This window comes from Marmota flaviventris, chromosome 8 (assembly GCF_047511675.1).
Source record: "Marmota flaviventris isolate mMarFla1 chromosome 8, mMarFla1.hap1, whole genome shotgun sequence".
Classification (NCBI taxonomy): domain Eukaryota; kingdom Metazoa; phylum Chordata; class Mammalia; order Rodentia; family Sciuridae; genus Marmota; species Marmota flaviventris.
The window spans coordinates 50255100-50277145 of NC_092505.1; the positions used below are offsets into that span (position 1 = coordinate 50255100).

Sequence of the window (22046 nt, forward strand, 5' to 3'; positions counted from 1 at the left end):
AATCACTCCTCTTAAAATCAGAAATCCTGGTTTCAACCTCTACCATTCATTGATGCATAACCCTGGCAAGCTGACTGTAGTTTCTTTATGTATGAAATGTAGTTAGATATAAATCTGGGAGGATCTTGGAGGTGTTATATATGGAGCCTTGCAGATCACCAGGTTATTTCAAACTCAGTTATTAGAGATTTCCAGGTGAGTTTCTTTACTTCCCAGTTCAACTACCTGAGGCCTGAAGCCTAGTTTGTGGTTTCTGACTTTGCAAACTTTCAACCCACCTCACTGGTCCCCCAACTATATAAGAAGAATTGCAGCCTCAAAGAAGTCTTTCGGGTGGCTAGTCATTCTCATCTTGACTTCGCTTTTCACCTTATGGCATGGTTTTTCAACCTCAGCTCTACTGACATCTTAGATAGGGTTGTCTTGGGAACTATGCTATTTATTAAGCAGCATCCTGGCTTCTATTCCCTTGATATGCCAGTAGCAACCTCCCTCCCTCAACTGTGAACAACCAAAAATGTCCCCAAACACTGCTGAATGTTCCCCAGGGGGGACAAACACCCCTGACTGAGAACCATAAACTAATATAATTAACTAATTAGCTCTTGCTGGACCACAAATGTAAACAGTGAAACCACATTACCCACAGAACTGTCCAAACATAAAAGTATATCATTCTGTGCTAAGATATTATAAGAATTCTCTTTTCTAAAACCATTTAAAAAGTAATGTCTTAATCATGACCACAGAACTGAAAGGCCAAATCTTGTTTACTTTTGAGTACCCTAAGCATTTTAGAGGGTTCACATAAGACACAAACTCTTAAAAATAAGGAGAGCAGTTGAGTACTGGTGATACATGCCTATAATCCCTGTGACTCAGGAGGATCACAAGTTTAAAACCAGCCTCAGTAGTTTAGCAAGATCCTGTCTCAAAATAAAAAAATAAAATAAATAAAAGCTTAGGGATGTGGTTCAGTGTTGTATAACTCTTCTTTAGAACATGCATCTCTTGTTTAGATTAATGGTCAAAGATCTCTTTGGAGAAGCTGAAAACAACTGAAATGTTTCCCTAGATCCAAGTTTTGCCACAATAAATTTTTCACATTGGAACTGGTGATATGAGCCAAACTTAAATCTCTAAAATAATACAAAATGAAAACATACAGGCACAGAGATTTAGCCCCTATACTCGAGCCCCTATACAGCTCTGGACACATCTACTACTAGGGACAAATGGGTATTATGCTGCTTTGAAGCTAACTACAGACTCATGCCATCACTTAAGAACCATCACTCTTCATCATATAGCACTAGAAAATGAAAATGGCATTCTATAGGATCTCTTATACAGCAATGCTGTGGTACTCTACCTGGGCATCAGGCTTGCTTGATTGCCAAAATACAGCTTAAGTAAGTTAAGTTGCCACCTAAGTAAAAGGTGGTTAAAAACAAGTGAGTAACCAAAGTTAGAACTGGAAGACTAAAATTCTTGTCCGGGAGACCCCTGAACCCTGCAAGGGAGTTCTCATGAGCTCTGCAAACTTCCCTGTGGCTCAAGGATGAGTGAAGATACAACTCACATTTGTAAAGTACACTACCCAAGATAACAGGGGTGAAATTTTATACTTTCAAGTTCTCTATACTCAAAAGGTTGGCTCACAAAGCTTTCATTCAATGATGGCAGTTTGAAAAGTAAGTCTAATCTGTATTTTCTATCAAGAACTATACTTTTAACATTTTGACACTAGGAAATAGGTTTTATTTATCCGGTTCTCTTTATTTGTTGCCACAAAGTTTGTGATACCTTTCAAATAACAAGCCATTTCACTGACCTCAAAAGCCCTAACCATGGCTTGCATAAAAATGAACACATGTTTTCTAAATGATGAGGCACATATGTTGGGGAAAGCCAAAAAGCCAGCCAAAATTAAGGCATTAATAAGATATCAGAAATAGTCCCTTAAAAATTTGGCCTTTGGACTCTGATCCAAGTAGAAACCATTACTATTTCAAACCTTTGTAGCCAGATATGGTGGTACGCACCTATAATCCCAGAGGCTTCGGAGGCTGAGGTAGGAGGCTTGCAAGTTCAAAGCCAGCCTCAGCAAAAGTGAGGCACTAAGCGACTCAGTGAGACCCTGTCTCTAAATAAAATATAAAAATAGGGATCGGGGTGTGGCTCAATGGGCGAGTACCCGAGTTCAATCCCTGGTACCTGCCCCCACAAAAAAACTTTGTTTACATGAATCTCTTTTAGCTTCAAATGGGATTCATATAATCATAAAGTATAGACAGAAATGGAAAAATTAACTCATATTTCCGAGGACAAGACCTTCACGCACAGAAGATTAGGACTGGAATGGAAGAGACATCTTTATCTCTAAAGCCCTGAAAAGCCTATAACAAATGTTTGCCATTAGTTTTCTGCAATGTCCAACAATTTACAATATCCAAGTTATAAAAATGGCATAGGTGCCTATCAATGACAAGTGAATGGACAAAGAAAATGTGATACATACATGTGTGTGTGCACACATGACACATATATGTATAATATTCCACTGATTACATATTTCATATGTATGTGTATGTATATATGTACATATATATATACATACATGCACACGCATGCAACAGAGTATCATTCAGCCACAGAGAAGAATGTGGAATCACATCATTTGCAGGAAAATGGATGCAACTGGAGATCTTAATGTTAAGTGAAACAAGCCAGACACAGAAAGAAAAGAGTCATGCTTTTTCCTAAAATGTTGAATTGGGATGATGGGAATATGACCCAAGTGTTATTTGAATGTTTGAAAAATGCCACAATGTAACCCATTATTCTATATAAGTAAAATGAGAGAGGAGAGAGAAATAAAATGAAATGCCAGGCAAGGGGAAAAGACTGAAGCAGTACACACAGAATACCCTTGAGAACACAGAGTATACACTGGAAGAGCCAAGATATACGTGAAGAATTGATAGTAACTGCTGATTTCCAACCTGTGGTGGCTGTGTGGTGGTGAAGCGATATTCTCCTTGTCTGTCTCGATTGAACACAACTTTCCAAAGGACCATGTCAAGGAAGAAGCTCTGAGAGATATTCCAGTGAGTTAAGAATTAAAAATGACTAAGTCATTCTTTTTTAACATGCACATTTAAAAAACATTCACACAATGCTGCATCATTAGTAAAAACATGATTTGGTTTTCATATAGCAAAATTTAGTTAATACTACAAAATGATAAAGAATAACAGGACTTCTGTAACATACAAACCATAAAATTCTTAATAAAATGGAACTTACAAATTTTCCACAAAGAGTGGTTTTTATGTAACTCCTCAGTGCTTATCCATATTAAAACAATGCTTATTAATTTGAAGCCTTTTTCTTAACAATGCATTTTTACTGAATATCTACTATTATTGTCTATACCTATACACAAGTATGATTTCACTAGCATCCAACACAAATAATATATTAGATATTAATAATAATAAATGAGTGAAAAAATGAAATTATATTCTACAGACAAAGGTACATTTTTAGATACTCTCTCTTAAATGTGCTTTCTAGCATCCTCAGTGGAAAAATGCATTCCACCAGGCAAGCTTAAAAAGATCTACCAGAATATCTATTCTACAAATCATATCTCAAATTCAATACCAACTCATCTTTTGGTGTAATGACTGAAATTGAGCATAATTTCTAAGTCTAGAACTATGATCTCTAAAACACACATTTCCCCACAAAGTATCTTAATTTTCATTCAAAAGCCTATTCCTTAAACTTAAAGATCACAACTTAATTTCCCTCATCTGTTTCTTATATTGCTGTGGTAGGAGTGAATTCTGATCATAGTTCTGAGGGCAGAGCAAAGTTGATTAATAAGCAGCAAGTGAGAACTTGCTAATTCCTTTTAGAGATGCTGACCTAAAGGCAATCATAATAGGAAATAAAATATATACAATGAATCAGAGAGTACTTAAGACTTCTAGAGGTCGCTTAAAAGTAAATATCAAGGAGGAAGTGCCAGTAACCAATGGCAAAATTAGTTAAGTCCACAATGGTCATTATTTTATACTTTCAATAAACTCAGCATAATAGTCACTACATTTCCCAAAGAACCTCCCCACCGACTTAAATCCTTAAATCAGGCATTCTACTTTTCAAGGCCTGCCTGGCCAACAAACTTTTCTCCTTTCTACTCAACATTCACTTTTGCTACCTCACTCTTTACAGTTTCTCATGCACTATCTGCAAGAGTGCAGCTAAGTCAAATCTCTTAATATTATTATTATCATATTTTTCAAGGAAAAAGTCAGGGAAAAAAAAGAAGGCTAAATTAATTTGCCTAAAATGAAACTCACGACTATGGGCTTCTAATGTTACCTGTACTCTTTCACCCATTCACCATTTAATCACCCAAGAACGCAAAACAACAAGATTGCCATTTGACTATCAAAAGTGCTTACCTCCACCATGATAGACACAAGGGCATTGACAAGAACAATGATGAGCATAGTTACACGCCACTGATATGGTACACACACTATCTGTAAGACAAAAAATTTTAAAGTTGTTTTATCTAGTTGACATTATATCATAATTTCTGCATTTACTGAATTTCTATTATGTACCAAACACCTACAAACACATTATCCACTTAACCCTCAACAATGGCACAAAGTTTTTATTGTATCTTTTCAGATGATAATATTTTAAGTAATTCAAAGTTAAAAATAATACCAAGTGGATGAACTTGGCATCAAATCCTATTCACTCAGACTAGAAAGCCCAGATGACAAATTTCTAACAAGTCATTATTTTTAAAAATAAAAACCTGTCTTCTAACACTGAGGCAGACACTAATCTAATATTGAAATAATGGTCAAATCTCACGTTACTATGAAGAAAACTCATAAGGAATGCTACAGATCAATTTAAGAAATACAATAAAGTTCTCACTTTAAAATACAATTCATTTCTATTTCTGGTTTCCTTTTACAGGGGACAGGGTGTGTGTGTTGCTATATAGCTCAGGCTGCTCTTGACTCCTAGGCTGAAGTGATCCTCTTGCCTGAGCCTCCTGAGTAACTGGGAATACAAATGCACACTATTGAACCAGACTAAAACCTGATTAATTTCTAAGATCTAAAAAATAAAAGCAAAAAAAATCCTTCTAATACATCTACCTTTTAGTCAACAAAATTATATTATTGAATACCAAAGATATTATGCTATATGCTAAGTGGCATGATCCAATACACTTAGAAAAATATTGCTCCATTAAGAAGGGCCCGAGGTGAGGAGACTGGTAAAATGACCCAGGTGAGAGACAATTAGAGTTCCGACTAGAGGGGTGGCAAATGGGATTGGAGTAAAGACAGAACTACATTCAGAATAAGGAAACTGAAACTAACAATTGACTGGCTATGAAAACAAGAAAAGACAAGTACAGACAGATAGATACACACAAACTTACTTCCAACTTGGATAAATGGTGATATCAAGAAAAAGGGAAGAAGCAGCGTGGAAGGAGAAGAACATAGTAAGCTTAGTTTTAAAAATGCTGAATTTGGGGAACTGTTGGTTGAAGCATGTAAGTAATAATCGATATATAAATGGCTATGTCTAAAGTTCAATAGTGAGGGATAAGCCCGGGGTATAAAGGTAGGAAGTCTTGCCAGGTGTGGTGGAGGACATCTATAGTCCCAGCAATTCAGGAGGCTGAGGCAGGGGAATCTCAGGCTAAAGGCTAATTCAGCAACTTAGCAAGACCCTGCCTCAAAATAAAAAAACTGCCTCAGATAAAAAGTAAAAAGGCCTGGAAGATGTGACTCAGTGGCAGCGCACACCTGGGTCTAATCTCAAAAAAAAAAAAAAAAACAGGGAGTCTATAACATATGTATGGCAACTGTGGGTAAAGCTATGACTATAAGTGAGATTGAGAGAATTTAGAGTGAAAAGAAGCATAAGATCACCCAGATGAAGACCATTAATGTTTAAGGAATAAATGAAGGGGGTAGAACTAGAACCAAAATGGAAAATCAGAAAAAGGAGTCACAGACGCATGAAAGGGCTTGAAGGGAACACAGTATCACAAAATCCAAGGGGGCAAATGGCTCAAGAATAATGACATGGGTACATAGGTCAACACTGCTGGGGAGGTCAGTGACAGCAGAGGGAAAATGTTAAGGACACAAGTCCATTGGACTTCATCAGTAAGAAGGCTGTTAATAACCTTGGTAAGGGAAAATTCTGTAGACTGGCAGGGGTGGAAGACAGATTAGTTGGCAATGGTGTGAACAACAGGATTTCATACAGCATGGAAGTATAAATTGATCCAATCATTTTGGAAAGCAACTTAGCATACTTTAGAAGGTGGAAGAGTAGGAACTCAAAATTATACCAGAATTCACCAGAGAAACTCTTTTATCTCTAGTGACACTGTAGGAATAGGATACGTAGCAGTAGAAAAAGTATGTATCACTGACACTGTTTGGAATCAACAGTACATGGTAAGATTTAAAAGCAGATAGACTTTTGGTGGGTTTTATTACTGTCTTGAATTCTCTACAAGTACTGTACCATTCCCTTGTTGCTTGTAGCAGCTCTTTGGTACATCATTACTTACCCTAACACAATAAGAGACATAGCAGTACTATTAAATAAGAAAAGACTAAAACAACCCAACTATTTGCCTATAAAGAATGGAAAAGTCAATTACAGTATCCTACAATGGAATACTATATAGTGAAAATAAAATAAACTAATAAATAGGGACAATCTTAGAAACAGTATTTATGATGAAAAGTCACAAAAATACAAAGAGCAAAATATTTTCATAAAGTTGAAAGCAAGTAAAGTTGTTTTTTATGACCTCATACATATATAGTAAATACAAAATAAAAAACAGAATAAGGAGAAAAAAGTAGAATACAGGTTCCCTCACAGTATTTGAAGAAAGATACACAAACACCTTTGATTGGTGATGTTATCTATTTTTAGGCTGAATGATGGTTTTAATTTATTACTAACTTTTTATGATGCTTTACATCTTAAATATGTGTATTTTCTTTTCTATAAAGATATATTTTCATGTCATCATTCATAATTTTAATTAAAAGAAACAACTACATGACCAGCAAGTAAACAAGAGAGAACACATGTAGATCACTCAAGAAATAGTATCAAGGATGAAAAAGTAAGGAAATATTGGGATCAAGGCTTTTTAAAAAGTCTTTAAAGTTCAAGGAACACTTGCTTGACAAAGGGAATGGAACCAGAAACAGACTGAACATGTATAGTCAATAAAAGCTGTTATTTCAGTTATGTTCTGTATTTGTTTCACAGTGTCTTTAGGTTACTCTATTTTAGAAAAAAGGAAAAGAAGAGATCTTGGGAAAATGAAATGGATGCAGTTTAGTCTCTTTTTTAGTAACATAAAAAAAGCAAAGGAGTGGGACACATCTTAAGCCCTTCCATCAAACATCCAAAACTTTCATTTAGTCATTTAGATTCCATGTAATATTTCAGTGTCACTTTCAATTACTATCAACCATGAGACTAGTCACAAATGATGTGCTTAAACCTTACCTGAAGAACCTGGTCAATAGAGGCAACTGGATGCAACATGATGAATAATATGAAAACATACAAAATAATCACAGATACAACAAAAAGATCTGGAAAAGAAAGTAAAACAAATTAGGAAGTTCATAAAAAGGGATCCAACAGTGGCATACTGTCATTTCTAAATTCATTTGAATTTAGCTGATGAAATATATAAAGCATGTGCTGCTGTTATTTCCTACAACAGGAGAGATTGTTCTAGGTCCCCAATAAATTCATGTATGTGATGAGATATACATATTTTAAAGCCATTAACTTAAACTTTAATGATATTTCAGAAAATAATCAATACTTTAAGAATAAAATTCAGATTACTGACATTTATGTCTCCCAGAGAGATAGCTAAACAACAATATTAAAAAAAAACAAACATAATTTACAAATAAGAGACCAGTCAATGTATGGCAAAACAGGATTATCATTTAAAACTAGTATTCAGGGGCTGGGGATGTGGCTCAAGCGGTAGCACGCTCGCCTGGCATGCGTGCAGCCAAGGTTCAATCCTCAGCACCACATACAAACAAAGATGTTGTGTCTGCCAAAAACTAAAAAAAATAAATAAATATTTAAAAAAAAAAAAAAAATAAAACTAGTATTCAATGACAACTACTGATTTTAAAAATGATGAATGACATTTTCAGTATTAGGTATGCCACAATCCTAATCTCTGGCAAGTGAACCCCATTTTCACTAACTTACTCATGAAAAATTCCTTCAGAAGGTGTTAGCCAAAAAGGTGAGAATGAGTTGATCTACTGTTTTTTAAATGAAGGCTAACCTTATGGCTTTCCTATGGAAGCTAGGAATGGCAAAGACCTCCAGTAATACTTGATGTCCATTTCTTAACTCAAAAGTAAAACATACACATATGCACGGTCATTTTGTTCAGCATGTGCATACATATTTGTATGTATGTGTGTATGTATGTATGTGTGTGTGTGTGTATACACACACACACACACACATCCCCGTTTATAGCCATGAAAGGCTCAGAAATGTCCCAATTGTATTTGCAACCCCAAACATTTTCCCTCCTTTTTCTTTGATCTGCATTTTATTTACAAGTTGCTATTTGAAGTCAACTTCAATGTCAAATTTTAACTAAGGCCACATATTACCAAGACCTTATCACAAAGCCTTCAGATAGGGTTAAGGAAGTTAGTGTCCTTCTTAGTGACAGTAAATGAAGGCTCTCAATGCTATTTTTAAATGTAGGAGTAATCTGTGAATAAAAACTTTGTTGATGTCAGTTTAAATCCATAGGCCAATTCTTATTGTTCTATAGAAACTGTTGTACAGAAACTACACTCTGTGAGCATGTGTGTGATATATACAGTAGATATATTATAACAGCTTTGGCTGAAAGTTATACTGACAGTCATTATATATATCTAACAGCTTTGGCTGAAAGTTAAACTGACAGTCATGCCAAAAAGTGGGAAAGCATTGTACTATGAGATATTTTAAAAATTGGGGACCTGTGCTGGATAAAAAGCACTTTTTCTAGATTTGTAATTTTTAAAAAAATTCTACGAAATTGCAATCAGGACATGTCATGTTCCATTCCAAAAATGCAGAAACTAAAGTAATATGTAAGTTAGTCATTGAAGCTTGTACAGTCGATGAAAGTATTTTGAAAGTGCAGGTTGGAAGCACAAACAAAAAAGGATAAAATGAGAAAAGAACTGAAAGACATGATAAGAAAACAAATGCCAGAAAAACATGCAGAGAGTTTCAAATAAAGAATGACCCACACCAAATATTTTTCAAATTTACTGCATTTTGAAAACAATAGAAAAACTAGATCTCTCATCTGACTCCTGACACATGAGTGTTAATTGGAAAGAGAAAATTACTCAGCCTTAGAAATTCTTTACATCTACCTAAAGAGTGCTTCTCAAAAATTCCTCTCTACTCCCAGAGCCAGTCCTTGATTCTGCTCCTAAAAATTTGCCAAGCCTTCTATGTGAAGGGGAAAATAAATAATTGAGTCTATTTTTGTTTAGCCTAGAGAAAAAGAACAGGCACTGCTCAAAAAAGCTATTATGTAATAGGAGAGGCAGATTGTTGGCAGTTTTATATAAATAAACATATAATATTGAACCCTGATATACACCTTTCTACCTTTTAATCTTTCCCATTCCTTCTTCAACAATAACTTGGCCCTTCTGACCTATAACCAGACATCAAGTCTTTTTACTGCTATCCTCTCTTCCTTTACTCAGTTACTTGTCTTTGAAAAACCACCTTATTCTGTAGAGTATATAAAGTATTTGAACTGTTCCCACCAATTAAGACATTGTCAAATGAACAGGAAAACGATACATAAGTCCTGAACAGGAGAGAAATTAGCATTTTAGCAAAAACATCTTTATGACAGAGAAAGGGACTGAATTCAACAAGCAGTAAACTATAAAGACCAAGCAAAACTAGCTGAGTCCTCAGAAATTACACCTGGTTGGAGTAGAAGAATTAAGTGTATATAACTGTAACTGTTGCAATAAAAGCATAGGCAAACATACTACAAAATGTAACTGCATAAGCTAAAATTGAAAACAAATTTCAACTACAGGCTGAAATTAAGTTTTATCTAAAATGAAACTGAAACAGAAAAGGATTAAGAGCTTAGGAAAGAATGCCTTAAACACCTAAGATGGAGATTAATTTTTTAAAAAAAATTCAAAATAAATGTAATGTATTATAATAACTAGATATAACAAGAACCAACATATCCTAGCAAAGAATTGTTACAATGAACTCCAATAACAATGCACTTCAATGACAAAGAGGCTAGAGGTGAAAATTAACAAAAATATACAGTACACTGTACAGTTCCATTTGTAACTTCCAGACACCATTTTTTATACTAGGATGTAGTTATCCTTATTCATTGTCAGAAGTGCACAGCTTCCTATAGTAAGGACAATGGTTTTGTGATTATATTTCCTAAAATTGAATTTTTAATACTCTTCAAAATTAGTCCAGTGGTCAATAATAAAGTATTATCTATGCAATTTGAAATTATACAGGAGTACAAAACTCCTTTGAACTTTTCCAAATCACATAAAAGACACATTTTAAAAATAGGCAACTTGGGACTGGAGGTATGGCTCTGCAGCTCAGTGGTTGAGTACCCAAGGCCCTGGGTTGCACTGTAAAGGGTGGGGAGTGCCACAGGAGTGGGGCCAGGGAGATGGGGAGAGGGAGAGGAAGGGAGGGGAAAAATGACTAATATTCACCTCTAGCTCTTTTCCCAATAACAGATGTATGGATAGAGTACAATTATTTAGATTCCTACAATTAATATTCCTGATAGGGCCACCTTACTTATAAAGTAGTCTGAGTATCAGTTTTCTTCATATTAAAGGGAAAAAAGGCATTGTTGTTTTGTAGATGTTTACAGCTGCCTTTGAACATGCTTAATATTTCCTTGAAATTTAAAAATATTGAACTAAAAATAAGATATGTATATGAGCTTTGATTTTAAGATCATCTTAAAATAACAAATTATCTTTAGTTATAAAGTCCTATTAGAAATAGTGATAAGTCTTTCTTTGATATGGCTTTTATATGACTCTCAGTAACATAGTTACTAGTAATATACGTAACAAATACAATAATATAATAATATAGTTACTTGTTAAATAAGAAACATCAGTTCCAAAAAGAAAAGTCACCCTTAAAAACAAATTTCAATCTTACCCTTCCAAAATAAACTTGCCCTACAAACCACACAGGGTGGAAGATAAATAAATAAATAAATTAATTAATTAAATAAAATAAAATAATATAATATAATATAATATAATATATGTGAAAATGCTTTGTCAACTCTAACTGAAGAGATTCTGATAGTTATTATTCCCATGACATGTGAAAATCTATGAGCTGGCATTTTGCCAAGCAGAACACTGATGTCTCTCCACAACTAGAGCAAAAAATAAATAAATAAAGCATATTATTCACTCTGACATACTGCAAAAGTCTAATGTTGTTCCATACATTAATAATATGTTCTCAATTTTTAAAGACTTCAATTACATAATCAGTGATTTTGTCCATTAATACTAACTTTGATCATTTAAAATTGTATGGGCTATTGCCACAGGCAGATATGTCCAAACAGGCACAAACCTTCATTGTAATGACCCCTTCTGCAGCAGCATGTAAAGGTGACAGAAATGAAGAATTCTAGAGGTGAACACTGGCCATACCAGTGTCAGAGAAAATAAAAAGTTAGTTGGTGCTTAGCAGACCACCCAGAAGGAAGTATAACACCCACTGTCTCCCTTGAGGACATCTGATCCTCCTTGCAATCCTAACTCCCTCTGTAATGGGTTGCCAAAATAAAAGAGCGAAAGGTAACAGAATATGAATACCAGAAATATTTAATATTGGTGGATTCAATTTTAAATTTAGGGTGGCAACTCTCATGAAAGTAAAACAAGACAGTAAGCATTTAAATCATTAAGTTATTTCCATCTGTGATCTATTTTAACTTTGGGGAAGACAATAAAAACTCTTCACCAGTATTTTTAAAGGAGAGGTGCAGGGTGGAAATCACAATAAAAGTCAAACTTACAATTCTTGTAGCAAGGTTGCCTGAAAGGTTTTCCTTTTGAAAAGGCAATTGCTACTATGAGGTACTGAAAACTGGAGATAAAAAACACCGTGGTATTTTCATAATTTTGTATATTGTGTGAATCAGGTTCAGTTTCATTATACATGTGTGAAGAATTCCAATGTGGGTTTCTTGTTGTATTACAAGCACTAGAACACACACACAAAAAAAATCTGTGTTAGTAAACACAACACCCATTTCCCACAAAGAAATAAATTTTACCCTAGATGCCTCGAATCATTACTATAACAAATAGAAATAAGGTTCTGTTAATAGCAAAAGGTGCAACTATATCAATGTAAGATACACAACAGGTAGGACAATAATGAGGAATTTAATGAGGGTTTTCTCAGTAGCCAGACATTACAATGAGTTAAAAATTTGATATCAAATTTGAAAAAATGTTCAATCAACAACAAGGACTTGACTTTAGTTCTGCCCTTTTTTTGTGGGGGTGAGGTACCAGGGATTGAACTCAGGGGTACCCAACCACAAAGCCACGTCCCCAGCCCTATTTTGTATTTTATTTAGAGACACAGTCTGAGTTGCTTAGCACCTCACTTTTTGCTGAGGCTGACTTTCAACTCTTGATCCTCCTGATTCCACATCTAGAGCCACTGGGATTATAGGTGCGCGCCACCGTGCCCAGTTGGTTCTGCCATTATTTAGCAATCTGGGAGTCAACAGCCTCACCTGTGGTTACTACCTGTTCTACGAGAGTTACTGTGAGGACTGAACTAAGAAGACTTTATAAGTGGCTAACAAAAACTGGGGGCCTTCAATATTCTCTACTGATAGCTCACTCTCAATTCTATTTCCAGGTGGGCAGCACTATCAGGCATGCGCGAAATAACTATCAGAAGTCTCGACCCATGATTAAAACATTACCTAAATGTACACAGGTAAGTGGTAACAAAATATTAATCAAGTTTACAAATTAATTCTGGAGAGAGTCTCAAGATGATTCAACAGTGGACAGTGTTAGTATGGACATATAAAAAAATTAAATTTTTAAATTTTTCTGATTTTTTTAATGACAATCTCCCTTATTCAAGGAAACTAAAAAATATTTACATCCAAAAATTTAATCTGATAGTTAATCATGTGTAATGAAAAAAATCATGTTTTCATAATTTGTGAAATGTAGAGTACTCCAAAAAATACATAGAAATACCTAATATCATTTTTTAAGAATGTTCTAAAATGCCATTTCCTAAAAAAGTTTATAAAAGTTAGAAGCACAAACATTCTGGTTTTAGAAGAAACACTAGAGATCAATTTCAACTTTTTCACTGTACAGATAAGAAACTCAAAAGCTAAGTAGCAAATTAAGCAACATTTTTATCTAAGATCTCAGGATTTTGCCTGAATATACTGTTATGGTTTGAATATGGCTTGTCCCCTCAAAGCTCATGCTGAAATTTAATCCCCATTATGAGATATTAGGAACTTCAAGAAGTGATTAGGACCCTATGAATAGATTAATCCACTATGTGATTAATGAATCAATGGGCTATTGAGAGTGGCCTGTTAGAAAAGTCAGTTTGGCTATGTCTCTCTTGAGCTCTTTGTATTTTATCATGTGATGTCCCTCACTGCCTAGGGATACTACTAGCAAGGACCCATCACCAGATATAGCTCCTCCAACCTGGATCAAAAACCATACCCCAAAATCTCTTTTCTTTACAACTTAGTCTGTGGTACTGTGTTATTAGCAACAAAAAGGAGACTAAGACACATCCCTACAGATAGGAGTTACTGTGACAAGAAGGCAAATATAGGCCAAATTACATGTTTGAATCAAGCCACAAGAAAACTTTTATATACATTTCTGGACTCATTTTTATATGCACACATATTGCACATATTACAAAGATTTTTACAGGAAGAAACCAACTTACTCTGAATATGGATGCCATACTTCATACCAAGGCTGCTGCTTAACCCAAAAAAACCCCAGAGATTGAAATCCAATGCAGATGATTATCTGAGATAAAACAGAGAAGAGTAGGGCCCCAGATATAAGGCCTGAAGGTGGTCTTTGTGCCACAAGTTCCTTCCAGGCAGAATTTAAACTCACTATATTGAAAAGAAAAAGAAGAGGTTTGTATCTCAATTAGTCACAATAAAAGATATAATAAAAAACATCTGGAAATTTTGGTACTGGTAATTGAACCAGAAGTGCTTCACCACTGAGCTACATCCCCAGCCCTTTTTTATTCTTCAGTTTGAGATAGGGTCTCCAAAAGCTGCAGAGGATGGCCTTGAACTTGTGATCCTCCTGCCTCAGCCTCCAGAGTCACTGGGATTGCAGGCATATATCACCATGCATGTTTTCATTTGGAAACCTTTGAATTTGTTTTAGTCTAAATTTCTTTAATAAGAAAAATTTCCAAACACCAAGCCAGATATTATACATATTTAAATAATCTCTCAAAGTAAACAATCTAAGTTTTGCAAAAATGCTTGAGGAGCAGTTTTTATATTTCTACTGAAATTCAGAAAAAAAACACTAGTTTCAAAAAAAAAAAAAAACTAAAAGTACAAAAATTATAAAATTAATCACCACCTTTATATAACTAAGAAAGAGTTCATTATTTTCTGAATACTCAATTGCAAAACTACAACTACTCTGGAGAAAAATTAACAAAGATGCGGTGACAAGTGCCTGTAATCCCAGCAACTCTGCAGGCTGAGGGAATAGGATAGGCAAAATTTAGTCTAACTTGGTAGTTCTCAAAGGTGATTTTACACCTCCAGTGAAGATCTGGTAATGCCTGGAGATATTCTGGTTGGCATACTTGGAAAGGGTTACTAGCAGGTAGTGGAGAGAGGAACAAAGATTATATTATACATCCTACAGTGCACAGAAAGCTCCCCATAATGAGCTATCTGCTTAAAATATCAATAAGAACAGGGTCTCACTATGGTCCAAGTCAAACATTTCTTCTATTAGCATTTTCCTTAAACAAGAGCTTTCTCTTATCTCCCAAATATTTATTTGCTTATAGCATAAATGGAACTGTGAATTTTTATTTGATTCAATTGGCCATACTCCATTATCACCATTATTTATTTGGATGTTTGCATCACCCATACTATAACATACTAATACCTTGTGTCTCCTTATGTGATGCAAATAAGACATAGCATCACTTCTTACATTCCCTCCAAAAATTTATAGCTTCCATAAATCAGACAAACCCATATTCATAAATGTCAAAAAAAAAAAAAAAAAAAAAAAAAAACCTGAGGGACTATTCCGGAATAAAAAAACAAGATTAAAAAGATGTAATAACTAAATGAAATCTGGGGGCCTGGATTATATCTGGGTTCTAATCTAAGTGAGAAAATAAGTATAAAGGAAATTACTGGAACAAGTGACAAAACTAAATGTGGAGTTTGGACTAGGTACTCTTACTATCAATGTTAAATTTCTGATCTTTGTAACTACACCTGCTTTTGGAAAATAATCACTAAATACAACCAGAGATATGAAAAATTGTGCTCTATATGTGTAATAAGAATTGTAATGAATTCCACTGTCATATATAAAAAAAAGAATAAGTAAAATAAAAAACAAACAAAAAGGAAAGAATCACTAAAACATTCAGTGGTAAAGGGGCATGCATGATGACTCAAAACTTACAAATATTTTGGAGGGAAAAATGGGAGAACAATAAAACAAATGAGACAAGATATAAACAATTAGCAATAAAAGAGCACATTTACAGGGATTCTGGGAGAGATGAACTATGTTACAGTTGCTGATGTAAATTTACCAAAGATTAATGAATCACATCAGAATTTCATAATACTTTCAAACCAGTAACAAAGCAAGATACTCACTTGTAAATACCACTACCAAAATGATTGCCAGATCAATGAAGAGAAACTGGAAGTCTCCTAGGTTACTTAAGATCTATAGAAGTAATTTTAAAACAGTTACTTTCCAAGAAGTACTTTTACAGCATTGTTCCCAAGTCATAGATTATTTTCCCCCATTATGACAACTTCAAAAGGACCTGCTTAAAAACTCAAATATATTTGCCTTGAAGTTAATCCACATTAACACATTTATAAAAATTTGATTTAAGATATTACTATAAAAGGCATCTCTTAAAATTATTTCAGTAAAAAACCTTAAAAGTTTTTTGGATTTTTTTTTGTGGGTGGAGGGCTGGGGGTGCAAAAACCAAACTTTAAATTATTCAATATACTTGGAAATTAGTATCTTGAAACTTTCTTAATATGCAACACCATCTTTTATGAGACTTTCTACAAATGGTTTGAAGAGGATAGCTCACACAAATTCCTTGGGATATTAACATTCATTAGGAGAAAAATCTACACTAAAATCACTTCAATTATAAACTCTGATACCTAGACATCATTGTTTACTCTCTTTCCTGCAAACGCACAGATCTACAAACTTTTTTTTGTGTGTGTGTGTTTGTGTGTGGCGGCAGTGGCAGGGGGTGGGGCTGGGGAGGGAGTACTGGGGATTGAACTCAGGGGCACTCAACCACTGAGTCATATCCCCAGTCCTATTTTGTATTTTATTTAGAGACAGGGTCTCACTGAGTTGCTTAGCACCTCACTGCTGCTGAGGCTAGCTTTGAACTCTAGATCTTTCTGTCTCAGCATCCCAACCTGCTGGAGTTAACAGGCATGTGCCACTGTGCCTGGCCTCTGCAAACTATTGCTAAAACATCTTTCCTTACTCTGGCCTTTCCTGTGAACATATAATGAACTGTAAAAATATGCCATGGAATTACATTTTGAAGAGTGAAACAAAGCTGTCCAATCTGCATTAATAGCTAATATCTTAAAGTGTCTTAACATAAAGCCCCAACTCTGTGCACACTGTTAGTACTCACAGAATACAGAAGAGTAACACTGAAGTACTGTATGATGCTGTACAATGCCATAAATTTAAACACACAGAAGGAAGTCATTAAAGCAGCACGGCCTTCCCTGTGAAGAGAAACGTCAGCATGTGAATAAGTGCATTTTAAGCTCCTCCTCCAAAACACAAGTGTATCTTGACAGATGAACAACATTTGACAGTTACAACAAAGCACCTGTCTACCAAAAAACCTAATCAAAAGGAGAATTGGAACAAATGAGTAGTAGCAATCTATTAAATAATAAATTACACATCATATGTGCTACTATTTTTAAAAAATTGGCATTACTTTTAATCATAATCTGCCCTTTTTAATCAGTAGTACAAAATAAAAAAAAATTTCAGTTTTTATTACCTTATAAGGTTTGGCACACAGGAAATACTAGGAGTTTTAGAGGTAAACGGAGATGCCACCGAAGCCTCAAGCTCTGATAAGGAAATGCCTCCATGTGCCCTCTTCAAAGCCTAATGGTTTTAAGAAAACTGGTAAGTTTTATGAATGTAATTTAGGCTACAGCAAGAACTACAAAAGTAAGTCAGAAAATCTATACTTACACCACAATCATTTGCACCATCACCACACATCCCAACAAAGTAACTAAGAAGGAAAATAATTTTATAATTTTAATTTCTTAAAATAGAGTGTTTAACTTAATAAGATTTCTCTAATACAGAATTATGAAAAGCTAACAGAAGAAGAGATTTCTGGGATGAAACTAATGAATCTTTTCATTACAGTGAACATGGGCACAATGCTTTGCCAGTAGAATTGGCCTGAAAGTGAAAGGACCTGAGATACAGATTTGTTTGTCATAAAATGGGCTAATATCTCAATTTGCTCATCTTTAGAGCAAAATACTTGTGCCCATATATTCTTTAACAAACTTATTATTAAGGCTACCATTTTTCCTTAAAAAATTAAAACAATTGTTCCCTAAAATTAAAAAGATAGAGCACCTGAATGAATGAATGAACTCTACCTAGATATTACCCAGAGAGGAAGGGTAGATACTATACTTTTAGTGAAACAAATGAGCATGAGTCTTCCTTTAAAAGAGGCACTTAAAGTTCTTACCACCTGTATTACAGGTGACATTTATTTATTTGCATGTAAGTACATACACATACAAAGGTTGAATATACCTTATCTGAAATGCTTGGGATAAGAAGTGTTTCAGATTTCAAGGTTTTTCAGATTTTGGCATATCTGCTTAGATTATTTTAACAGTTGAGCATCCCTCATCTGAAAACACAAAATCTGAGATGTTCCAAATTTTACTGAACCCTCAAAAAGCATTTCAGTTTTGAAGTTTTGGATTCAAAATGCTCAACCTGTTATGTAATAAACATTATTGAAAAAAAAAAATCCACAAGTATCATTTTAAAAATTCCAAAACATAAAATCCACCAATACTTACTCTACATTTTGCAATGCTTCTACCAATTGTGTCTTCTGATCAGGTGCCATACGTGCAAACACAGTGCCATGCAACATCAACTGGAAAAAATTAAAATTTATTAAAAATATTGTTCACATATAATCATGAACATGTCCATAAACTCCTTATCACTTACCTTAGGAACAAGGTCTTGAAAATGCTCCAATATCACTGAAAATGATTTTCCATTCATTGCAAAATGATAACGAGTCAATTGAAGATCTTCTAAGCTATCATGAACCAACTTAATTGGGATAGCCTGTATATGAAACATGCAGAACAATACTTAGACAGCCAAACCAAAAAACATAATCTTATCTTAAATGTATTTCCTCCAAAACTAAATTATTCCATATATTTCATATAAGACACTAAGACTTTAACATTTATTCAAAGAAAAGAAAAATGGGATTCCTCAGTCCTAATGAATCTTTGGGGAGTTAGTTGAGGTTTCTGTTTTTATTTAGATTTTGTTTGTTGTTGTTGTTCTGTTTTGTTTTAATACACCATTTTTCTTTTTTCCAGACTAAATTCAAATAAGCAAGCTTCAAAAGAGAATTTTGACATTACCTCAGAGTCAATTGCTGATGAATTACCGCACTGTGTTAGTGAGTCCGCATAATGCCAATTTATCTTGGCAACTTTCCCATCCTTTGGAGGTAATGCTTCAGCAATAATAACTTTATCTTGAGGTAGAATCATTCCACAGTCTCTGGCCACAGAGACAGCAGTCAACATGTTGTCACCTATTTTTCGAAATATTTTCAATGTATTAAGATTAAAATTACAACATGAATGTGTATCAAACAAGTATTTTCTGAGAATCAAATCGAGTCACTATGACTGGGCTGGGAAGAATGAGGATTACATCCTTGATCCTTGGGAGTCTTTTATTTATTTATTTTTAATTTTGACACAGGTCTGGCTAAATTGCTGAGGGACTCATTAATTTTCTGAGGCTGGCCTTTAATTTGCAATCCTTCTGTTTTAGCCTCTAGAGTCCTTGGGATTATAGACATGTGCCACTGTGCCCAGCTATCCTTGGAAGTTTTAAAATAAGCAAATCAATAGGCACACTTATTAAGGAAGCCTCAAATGATGCAAAGTACATATATGCTAAAATCTTGCTCACAACTTCTAAATACAAATACAATCTTTTCCAGACACTATTTGTGTCCCATAACAAACAACACAATGCAAAATATACAGCAGATGCACAATAAACACTGAAATATCCTAGGAGAAAGAATACTAGTGTGGTATCACAGAAAAAGATTAGATAGAAAATCAAGATTACACAAAACAAAAAGTTAAGACAGGTAATAGGAATAGATGTAATAAGAAGTAAAAAAGAACTTCTCAGTCATGAGAAGGAAAGAACTGAAGAGAAGCAAGGACAGGAGAAGTAGGCAAAGGTTTGGGGATCCCACTGCTACCAGAACTGAAGAGTTAAATATCTTTCTCCATTTCCTATAGACTACTTCCTAGAGTATCTTCCTGTGGCCCTTGAGAAATAGTCACATTCTGTCATGGCGAAGGAGAAGGAGACACAGATGTAAAGTGCCTTGAAGGAGACATTATAATTAAGAATTTTCAGAACACCGATAGATTTAGTTATCTTAAGCCATGCAGTAAGAAGTATGCTATTAGATCTTGGGAGTTAAAGACATAAAAATGTCCTCAGGTTTTTTCTCAAAAAGTCTTACTGATCACACAAATGCCAAAAAGTAAGGTAATTTAAACCTGATTATTTACTATGAAAAGTGCTGGCACAATTTCACACAGCTAAAGAACAGAAATTATGTAACATTTTCAACAGTATAAAAACACCAAAGAAAATCAAATATTGTGTCAAAAAAGCAAAATGAACCTCGAAAGTCATTATGAATTCAAGTAAGGATAATATTTTATATATGTGCACACACACCTATGTATATAAATCTAATTCTAACAAGTATCTATTAATAATTTTCTATATACCTGGCAGGTCTGAAAATTGTAAAGGAGCTCAAAATAGATAAAACGTGCTCTTAACTCAATAATTTTATATTCTAGAGAAAGTAACTAATTAACAAACTAATTTACAAGTAACTAATATACAGCAAGGTATGTTAAGTGCTATACAAATATATGATTTAAAGAAATAATAAAAAGGAAAGTTCGAAATTTTATAGTGTTCATTATTTTATCATACTTTTTTTAATCATACTTTTTATAAACAGAATTTGCAAGACCTCAAGAAGAGTACTCCAAGATTATCTTAAACCTCGGAAAGATATTCAGAGCTGAAGCAGGACAATGTACGATGGAGCCACTACATAATATACTTTAATAACTAACTTATCATTCCTCAGTATTACATAACTTGGACTTTATAGCCACATTCAATTTTCTTCTGTGTTCTTTTACAAAGTCTAACCTGTGACCATGACAGTGCGAATGTTGGCTTTATGCAAATCTTCAAGTACTGCAGGGGTTTCTTGCTTTAATTTGTTCTGCATTATAATTAATCCCATAAAATCCATGTTGTTTTCAATGGCATCTCTGCAGGAAAAAAAAGTGTTAACACATAATGGTTTAGTCACGAGAACAATGTTGTTCTCTTTATGTTAATAAAACATTTTGAAATCTATAAATTATAAAGTAAAACATTTTATATGCTGAATAAATCATGTGTGCATCTAAGTTCAATATTTCAAAAAAATTTAAACCTGGAAAACAATTTCCAAGAACTATACTTTTGAAATATTGAAATAAAATTCCACACTTTGAAACATGAAAAACAAGGAACATTTGGAAATCTATATCTTTGTGAAACAATATCTATTCTAGCACTAGGAATACTAGTCTAGGAATGTTCATTTTATATCCTATCCAAATATAAGCATAAATATATTCTTTACTGTCCTTCATACAATATAACCTAATTTAAATGTCAAGAGAAAAGGGAAAAAAACTGTACCACAAGCACATTTGCTATTATTTTCATTATTATGTCTCAATACTATAAAATTTCTAAGAAATAGAATTCTTAATCCTAGAAAATTTAAGAACCATTAGAAGTACAACAATGAGATCTATTCAAGATCCAGAGATGAGCCTTTGAGAATACAGATAATCAATATAGTTATCAAGATGCTAGTCTTCATATAGCTGAATGCACCAGCACTATGCTAGTCACCACTATGCCAATCACTGGGAGGTGAAAGACAAAAAGGCATAAATGACCACTACTTTTAAGATACTTAGTGAGGGAAATGACATGTAACTAGGGAAATATGCAAAAATAATGTGTACTTCAGCGTTATAATGAAGATGAAGTCTGTTCAATGACAGTCACATTCTCAAGAAATTTCATGCTACCAAAATCATACCATAGAAATGTTTTTCAATAGGGAAAGAGGACTTTCCCTATTTATCAAGTTAGCAACTAGAATTT

General features: G+C 34.1%; 1 protein-coding gene across 3 annotated transcripts in view; it reads right to left on the reverse strand.

Annotated features, from left to right (window-relative positions):
• The window catches only part of Atp13a3 (ATPase 13A3), a 77792-nt gene that overhangs the window by 7007 nt on the left and 48739 nt on the right, over positions 1-22046 (reverse strand). For 2 of the 3 annotated variants that reach the window (XM_071615197.1, XM_027936045.2), the window contains 13 exons: positions 21027-21151; positions 19178-19353; positions 18744-18866; positions 18587-18666; positions 17724-17766; positions 17524-17633; positions 17140-17236; positions 16109-16181; positions 14161-14338; positions 12221-12408; positions 7603-7691; positions 4479-4559; positions 3006-3095 (listed from right to left, as the gene is read on the reverse strand). In XM_071615197.1, coding sequence (XP_071471298.1) covers positions 3006-3095; positions 4479-4559; positions 7603-7691; positions 12221-12408; positions 14161-14338; positions 16109-16181; positions 17140-17236; positions 17524-17633; positions 17724-17766; positions 18587-18666; positions 18744-18866; positions 19178-19353; positions 21027-21151 — 1453 coding nt within the window. The remainder of the gene's footprint in view (positions 1-3005; positions 3096-4478; positions 4560-7602; positions 7692-12220; positions 12409-14160; positions 14339-16108; positions 16182-17139; positions 17237-17523; positions 17634-17723; positions 17767-18586; positions 18667-18743; positions 18867-19177; positions 19354-21026; positions 21152-22046) is intronic. The other variant, XM_071615198.1, reaches the window with a different exon arrangement.